The sequence below is a fragment of the Dufourea novaeangliae genome, unplaced genomic scaffold (genome assembly GCF_001272555.1).
Source record: "Dufourea novaeangliae isolate 0120121106 unplaced genomic scaffold, ASM127255v1 scaffold248, whole genome shotgun sequence".
Lineage (NCBI taxonomy): Eukaryota > Metazoa > Arthropoda > Insecta > Hymenoptera > Halictidae > Dufourea > Dufourea novaeangliae.
The window spans coordinates 188,542-197,485 of record NW_015374156.1 but is presented as its reverse complement, the minus strand read 5'-3'; the positions used below and the strand labels follow the sequence as shown (position 1 = coordinate 197,485).

Below are 8,944 nucleotides of genomic sequence, written 5' to 3'. Positions count from 1 at the left end.
TGATTAAGACACATACAGTATACAGCTGTGAAAACAACTAAAACAGTCATATTCATAAAATTTCGTAAGTTATTTATTCTATATTTAATTCCATAACTCTGAAAGTGAAGAAAAGAGATTCAATTTAATTTGGTTCCCGTTGTTTGTTCTTAGTCTGTACGTATAGTATATGAATTTATCAATACCCATGGCTATCTGAAATTATATATAATGTAATCACAAAATAATTTTTACAAATCATTCGATAAAATAATAAAATAGTTTATTAAAGTAACAGAGAATTATCGAACAAACCAATTAAGCAACATTTAACTTCGATATTGTGAAGAGACAGATTTTCACGTTCGAATAAGAATGTATCAGGTTCAAATAATGTTGAAAACATTCTTAGTCGCGCATGTCAAATGAAATGTAACGATTGTGAAGGCAGCTTTAGTCACCGAGAAAAGCGCAGGCCTCGAATCGATCCTCCACTCCTAAAGTATCTAAAGAACAACCTCGGCCGACGACTCTCTTCTTGACCCGACAACAGATCAAAAACAGCTTAAAGCAAACATGCCGCTCGATTTTGCAGCCACTTATAAAGTTCTGGTGCTCGGTGACTCGAACGTCGGGAAAACCTGCATCGTTCATCGTTATTGTGACGAACGTTACTACGACACATATATTTCGACCATAGGTGAGGAACCCATCGACCGAATCCCCATTATTTTCTGCACAAATAGGTCTTTCGATGCTTAATGATCAACTTGATGGCTCTGTTTACAATCGTTTCTAGGGAATTCGTGTGATAACCAGTTTCGCTTTTTATTAAAAGAGTGTTGTTTATTTATAAACCGACTGTGTTCCTGAGTACTCCGTTGATTTATAGCATATCGTTATTTTAAATGAAATTCTAAATTCTTCGAAAAGTTAGTTGTGTTTATCGTTGGTCGATTATTACGATATCGTTTATTAAAATTTTACATTTAATTCAAATTTATAAGTATCTGGTCGATTTATTGTAATTAAAACCATCGGTGTTAGTGTTTTGACTCCTGAGTTGTGTTGATAGGAATATACTGTTATTTTACGTGTAATTTCTGAGTTTTAAGACAAATTATGTTTGTGACTAACGTGCTTTAAGCATTTTAAAAATTTTGATTTCAACGATTTACTGTAACGAATGTCGGCGTTGGTGGTGTTTCGTCCTTTCAATTGTGTTAACAGGTGTATATTATTTTAGATGAAATTTCTTAATGAGGATGTTGGAAAACTTATTTATTATTAGGAAAACATTTGATATTTGTTGTAAGTTTTAAAATAATCATACAAAGTTTTGTTCATAGATAAAGTGTACGGAAGTAATTTCATATAAGTTTTAGTCGAGAAAAGAATTGTTGGACAAATTCACATTGATTGAAACTTTTGTGATTTTCGTGATGACGGTCCTTTGGGGAAATGAGGTTAGCTGTCATCAATCAGCTGATAGAGAAGTGTTCTTATGTTTTTAATTGATATGTGAGACATATTACTCAAGTTGAATACTGGTGTATAATACAGTGAAAAAGAAATGATAAAATATTGATACATAAGATTGTCATATTTATAATATTAAAAAAGTAATAATAATAAAGTACCGAACTTTAACAATAAAGTAAATTATCGGCGCAAATTACACATTTTCCATAATTATTATATACATATATGTTATCTTTTGTATAGTCCGAGTTAGTCTTTATAAAAAGAACTATTTAATCCTACAATAACGATGATGCGACATTTCATTAATACATTAGAATTTATTGCGTTCATAAAAGCATATCATTTTTCCAAATAGTTTTCAAATAGTTAGCGGCAGCCTAGATAGTTTTAATATAATATTACATTCAATTTTTGTATTATTAGTATGTAGTTTTTGTTATATGATTTTTATAAATAATATTATAATTAAGCTGTTTTGAAATGTCGTGATTCTTACGACAAAAATGAATCAACAGGTATCGACTTCAAGCAAAAGATAATTAACCTGGATGGAACACCAATTAAACTTCAGATTTGGTGAGTGGTATCAACTTGTATAATTCTTTTATTTTTCATTCAGCACAGTAATATTTGGAGGCAAAAACCACAATTTCCAGATGGAACTCACGAATTATTAGATTAGAGAATCGGCAGTCGCGATTATTGCAGCAAACAAATTATTTCGTTCTCTGACAATAATGAAACAATATACATTTCTCTGTCTTCCTGAAATTTAAGTCTTCTTTATTTAAGCTTTGTATAATGTTATTTATAAAAGAAATTCTCGTTCACAATGGGTTAACATTTACTTAATCTCCTAAGCTGACGATTTATGGTTAAACTATAAATTTTTATACAACTTTACATGTTTATGTTATATTACTCTATCAATTAAATTTTATTAATAAACTTTATTGAAAATATTTGTGAAAAGAGAATTTTAGTAAAGTACATATTTACATTTCAAAATACAATTTTCTCAAAGTACCCTACAGATATTTTTTAATTTTAATTTCATATATTTATACTAGATGAATCATTATAAACATAAAGAATAGGAGGATAGAGAGTAAAAGAAATATATGTATATGTAATATAATAAAATAAAAATACTAAATATAATAGGTAATACTATTACGTAATATAATGCACAAAATTTAGAATTGATGCATTGTTAATTACTGTTATTTGTAATTGATTTATTAAAGGGATACTGCCGGTCAAGAGAGATTCCGAACGCTAACCACAGCTTATTACCGTGGTGCTATGGGTATTCTTCTGATGTACGACGTAACTAGTTTAGATAGTTTTAATCACCTGTCATATTGGCTACGAAATATTCAAGAGGTAAGCATATCTACCTTAATTTAAAATAAACGCATAACTTAATTTTTTCTATAAGACAGGTAGATAAAACATACTGTGAGAATACATAGATATACATATGTATACAGGGTGCGTCCGAAGTGATGGTACAGGCGGGCAAAAAGTGATTTTTTATGTGGACATAAGTCAAATGCGTAAAATACAATTTTTTCAGCCGGTTTCTTTGCGCAAATCCAATTTTGATAATTCATCTAAAACACTTGTATTTGTGGTGAGAATAAGTAGAATGTGCAAAGTCGATTATCTTGGAAACGAAGTATCACACGAAAAAATTTTATTCTACATTTTCGACTTCACTCAGTATACTTCAGATTCTAAGGAATGACATAAGATATGATTCTAGAGCTCCAAAAATGATTTTTTATGAAAAAATGAATTCGAAATGTTAAAGTAACTTTGTTAATTTTAATTTAAAATTATTAATAAAGTCAATTGCAGATTGATTTAACATTAGTACTACCAAAGCCATCAAAATGACAGATTCCAATTCTTTTGTCTTTTATAATTAATGAAATCATCAGGGTACCTTTGACGAAATTTATATTGACTTTTAATTAATTATACATTTTATGATACACTACGCATCTGGACCCCAGAGCCAGAGTGTATTAAACCATGTAATTTTGGAATATTGGAACCGTTCGATAAGAGTTGAGCAAGAAACAATCGCTACCTTGGAACTATTGAATGGATTTAAGACAAGTCTCTATACATATACATATAGAAATGGTGAACTTTGCATTAATTCCTCTATGTGATGGACATTACACTGTTTTAAAAATATGAACTTAATATCATTTTTATACTATTATATACCTATATTAAAAACTAGACGACTTAAAACGAAATAATTTTTACCATCGGAATGTGAAATATTTGATACAGGAAACATGTAAAATATGTGATTTTTTAAAAAATGGACTTAATACATTCTGGATCTGGGGTTCAGATATATTATATGTACATTATACAATTTAGTTTAGTATCCGAAGTCTTCAATTTTTTCAAAGGCAACGTTTTGAATATATGTATAATACAATTTTAATTTCTCGCTTTTACTTTATTTGTTTGCATATCACCCTTCGTAATAAATAGATGAGAATTTTTTCTTTGCAGAATGCTCCACCGGACGTGGTGATGGTATTGGCAGCGAACAAATGCGACGTTACTACACGCAGAGCTATTGATGCGGAAAGAGCACAATTTCTAGCAGATCATTTCGAAATGCCATTTTTCGAAGTGTCTTGCAAAGAAAACATTAACATCGAGGAAGCGTTTCTTACTTTGGCTAGAAGAATACGAGAACAACGCGGACGCCGGGTATTGTTATTTGTATTATTTAATAATAATTAGAATTATACATACACACCGGGCACAAAAAATGATTAGATTGTACAATATAAAATTTTCGATATTCAGAAGTTATATTATGAGATATATGTATAAATAAGTAATTCGGTATATTTTATTAAATTCAATATTTATTCCCTAAAAGATTAGAAATTTACGCCGTTTCGGCATTGGCGTAACTAGGTAGGTACCAGGGTTGGCCTGGCCCCCCCCAGAACACGGACTAGCCCCCCCGTCGAGAAGTGTTTAAAATGTGTAAAAAAAACATTCGTCAGGTGGTGAAATCTTATGTTATAAAAAATAAATACCTGGGCCGAAATGCAATACGCAACGCAACTGAGTAGAAAAAATATAATACTTCTCATTACGTTAAAGTACTAATTGTAAGTAAAATTGTATTAGAATTAAGCTGCTTAATTTTTACATTCTACTTAACTGATAATCCTGCAACATCAATTGAAGGGTAGATGCAATTAAGGGAACTAGCGTTCGAGAATGTGAAAAATATTTTTTTTCCAAAAAAAAAAGCAGCAAATATATATGATACATTTTAATTGTAGGTATCTGCACATAATATACTCTTGATTTTAATCTTAATAATTTTTTCTCTTATTGCCAAATACAATAAGTTTGAATGTTTACATTTGGTTGTGTTCTCCCAGAAAGTTCAAAAAGCACATTTTTTCCTACAAAAAAAAAATCGAACATGTGCATACTGAATATTTCGGACAATAAATATCACTTTTTGCATACACACTTATGAATTTAGTAGGGAATAGAGCAATTCAACGGTGATCTGAATAATACAGGTTCGATACAAATTTCATATGCAATGATCAGTATTATTGTTCTGAACTGTCGAGATAAATTGTACTTATTTGCTAGAGACTGTGTGTGAGTAAACGTTGACAAGGAGTTGGTTGACCAACAAAAGTGTCCCCATAAAATTGTTTACAGAAACCATTGTATTATTCGACATTATTACCACAATGTAGTCCGTCTTCTGTATTTTCAGGCGAGTTTATTCGAAGCTTCAGAGAGGGAAGGAGCAGAGAGTGTGATCAAAGCTCAGTTGCCGTCTCAACAAGACGACGCTTGGGGTTGCACATGTTAATTTTTTTAATCGAAGCAATCAAGGCGTGCTTCGAAATTGACAAAACACGATACACTCGCCCCGAACAGGATTTTATCTGTGCAAAACGAAAAGAAAATGGAAGCCGCGTCTCTATATGTAAGTGTACATACGCATGATGCGAAACGACTTCAAACTAACGCGGTTCTTCGCTCCGCGAGAGGCGGAGTTGGAACTGAAGGAGGAGATAGAATGAAATTTTTTGTATCGAAAAAAGTAGTTTATATGTTCATCATAGATGGGCAGAATATTGTTTGAATAATTGTTTGTAATTTAAATAAATAATTTATTTACTCGATACAAAGTGAACATTTTTACGTGTTTTTGAACAAATAAAAAAACAGGTATCGAAATTTTGTATCCATCACTCTAAATTCTTTCTTTAATGTCCAGTTTTTATAAATTTCAATCGACTTGCCCGTCTGTGATGTCTGCGATTCGCAATACACGACACAAAATATTAACGCGATCTATTACAAACATTATCGTTAACATTTTTGCACCGTCGTTCTGACTTACGAACAGCGAAACAGTGATAACTCGTTGAACCACAAGATTACACAGGCAGATCAACGTTAGTTGTATAAGAAAAGCACAATTATACTCTATTGCTAAGCGATAATTGCTAAAAAGACTTTGTAGAAGTACAGGAACTCTAACAAGATGGCTTCCGTACATTATACTTGATCTCTTTTTGTTACAATATAACTTTATTACACTTATAAATTGTAATAACGTAATAAATCCAACGATGTAAAGAAGGCGAGAGAACAAAATTTAAAAAATAATGTAAACAAGTAAAGAAGGTAAAAGTTCAAGAAGAATTTGAATTTTTGAAGAAACTGCATAGACTATAATCTTTTCAATTTAAAAAATTCAAGTAAAATGCTGCTTATATTGTTGGTTTATTATTGTACTATAAGAGGGGAGATCAATTATGGAGTACGAGAACTATTTTGGAGCCGCTGTAACGAGGTAAACGAAACGTGAACCGAGCTGAATTATAAAAACGAATTACCTTTAATATACAACCGGTTTAAAAACTGTAGTTGAAAACTTTTAATGAAAATTTGTTACATAAATATAAAATAGTTTAAGAAAACGCATTTCCTGATACATACAAAGATGTGTTAACGATCGGTAACAAAGAATACAAGAAAAACATGTACATAATGAACATTACGTCAAGCTATACAACGGTCTTAAAACATATACATAATTATACATCCGAAGAAATATGATGACTCATTTTAACAAAAGTACAGAAGGATAGAAAAGTCATTATAAATACAGATTTCCAAGAAACCGTTTTTGAGGTGTTGGACTGTCAATTTAATTTGTGACTTAACAGTTCGAAATGTTACTATTCTTATGTACTAATTTTGTTTATACTCTCAGCAGTACGTAATTATGTATTTATAAAATATAAAATATAATTACATTACTATATGTATTATGGTATTAGATATAATAGGTACAGAATGAATAACATCTACACTCTTTAAAACAAATATGGAATATTTTTGGGAGATTGATTCTATGTTTTATTCCCTGAAACAATTTGAAATGTTTGTAGAAAGGCAACCACTAAACGTATATACAAGTACTGTACAACAATAGGCCTAATTTTCTCATACGCGTTACTTTTGTTCATTAAGCGAATATTGAAAATTTGGTTCGTGTTTACGTTTGGTATCCAAAATTCCATTCATTTTTTTTTGTATACGCACACTCCCGATAAATTAGCCGCATGTAGAAAAGTGAAAGTACATATAGTTGTAACTAAAGAGTTAAGTTTTATCGGACGTATGTGTATAATATAGATGCACGTATGTAAAATATAGAATTGATTCTCCAAAAATATACTCACATTTTGAAGAATGTTTTTCATGATTGAACAACATTTGTTTAAAATTTCATTCTGGTACACATCGCAGTTAGAAGTAATGTGATATACATTTTTCTCTACCATTATAAAATTCAATTATTATTCTCATTATTAGCGTTATTTAATAATAAGAATAATAATTGTTACTATTATTTTATATTTTATTAAACTACTGCTATTAAATAACTTAAGTACTTCAGTATTGTCACGATTACTGTTTACTAATAGTTGTTATTATTATATTCCTATATTGTTATTGCTATTGTTTTAGTAACGATTTGCCAGCCACAAGTGAAGTTGTGTTCATTTACAAGTAATATACATGGTTACTCACAAAAATAACCGCCCACTTAATACTTACAACATATTTTACATAATTAATCCATGTTAAAGTTAGAAATACTATATTATTTTCATTATTACAAAAGTTGGTTAGTCTGATTTCGAATAGGATGCTTTCAATTGAGACATTATGCTGACTTCACTTGAAAAAGTATCGTTATCTGTAGAAGAAAAAATAGAATGCACACACAGGAGAATCTACATAAAGTGAATACTTATTTTATACAAACTTATTTACAATATAACTTCATCGGACATTTCCGCAATCTTACTATAACTTTTAACTTGTTAGGTATTGATTGAATTCGGTTTTTTGTGAAATTCAGGGTGTACGTTTTTTGCCATTCTGAGAAATAATAATACTTTTTCAATGTGTATTAATAATAATAATACTTTAATGTATGTTAATAAAAATGAATACTAATATATTATAAATTATGATTGGTACTTCTGACTTCTACATTATTAAATATGTAAAATATGTATATTATACATATAGGATGGGCGGATGCTTCTGTCAGTCGCTGTAAAAAACTGAATATCTCGAAAACAATTACATATTGACCATCTTTTTACTTGCAATTTATTACTGAAGACATGTTCTTTGCGACAGACGTGACCATACAATTAAACTATTGCAATCAACAATTAAATAATTCGAGTCACGCTATTTCTTATAAATATACAATATACATCAATGCCCAATGCAGTTCACAATTGTCGTCGGGATAACATTGAAAGTGATAGATAATAAAAATGATTTATTATGTGCAACTATATGCATAGGCAAAAAAAGAAACACGACATCTATGGATTACTATTTCTTAAATGTAAAAAGCAGATAACGTTCCACCGAGCTTGGTAATAATCAATAATATACAGATATTGTATTAAATTCGAAAGCCTGAGATAAACACATTTTTAAATAGTTATTTATAAAATTAGTAAGTATAATACTAACCCACGAAACATATGGTGCAACTATATAACATTTTATAAAGTTTTATCTCTTCATTTATTATTTAAGAACGTGTTAGTACAAGCAAGCATTTTCAATCATCAAATACAGTATTTCGTTACATACATATTATTTGATTAGTATTTATAAAAAATCTTGTTTTTAAGAAAAATATTTGTCCACCAGAAAAACGTTACTTTCTTTAAATAAATAAACAAATCTTGAATTTGGTAGCGTCCGTTTTACTTGTTTTACTTTAGATTCATTAGGTCACCGACGAATTGATTTCTCATATATCTATTTACATTAATTGTCAAATGCCAGTCAGTGTTATTTACAATGTTTATTGAAGATTTAATATTGCAAATAAATTTTGTATTATTTA

At 29.7% G+C, this 8,944-nt stretch overlaps 1 protein-coding gene across 1 annotated transcript; it reads left to right on the top strand.

The window, feature by feature from the left end:
• Positions 1-542: 542 nt before the first annotated feature.
• On the top strand, positions 543-5,468 carry LOC107191967 (ras-related protein Rab-8A). The gene is made up of 5 exons (XM_015581121.1): positions 543-679; positions 1,980-2,040; positions 2,712-2,850; positions 4,006-4,209; positions 5,255-5,468. Exons 1-5 carry the CDS (start codon positions 556-558, stop codon positions 5,351-5,353), a joined length of 627 nt encoding a protein of 208 aa, XP_015436607.1. The 5' UTR covers positions 543-555; the 3' UTR covers positions 5,354-5,468.
• The last annotated feature ends 3,476 nt before the right edge of the window (positions 5,469-8,944 follow it).

Coding starts and splice junctions, on each gene's coding strand:
- LOC107191967 (XM_015581121.1), top strand. CDS start 556: ATGCCGCTCGATTTTGCAGCCACTTATAAAGTTCTGGTGCTCGGTGAC. Junction 2,041..2,711: donor CCAATTAAACTTCAGATTTG/GTGAGTGGTATC, acceptor GATTTATTAAAG/GGATACTGCCGGTCAAGAGA. Junction 4,210..5,254: donor GAGAACAACGCGGACGCCGG/GTATTGTTATTT, acceptor CTGTATTTTCAG/GCGAGTTTATTCGAAGCTTC.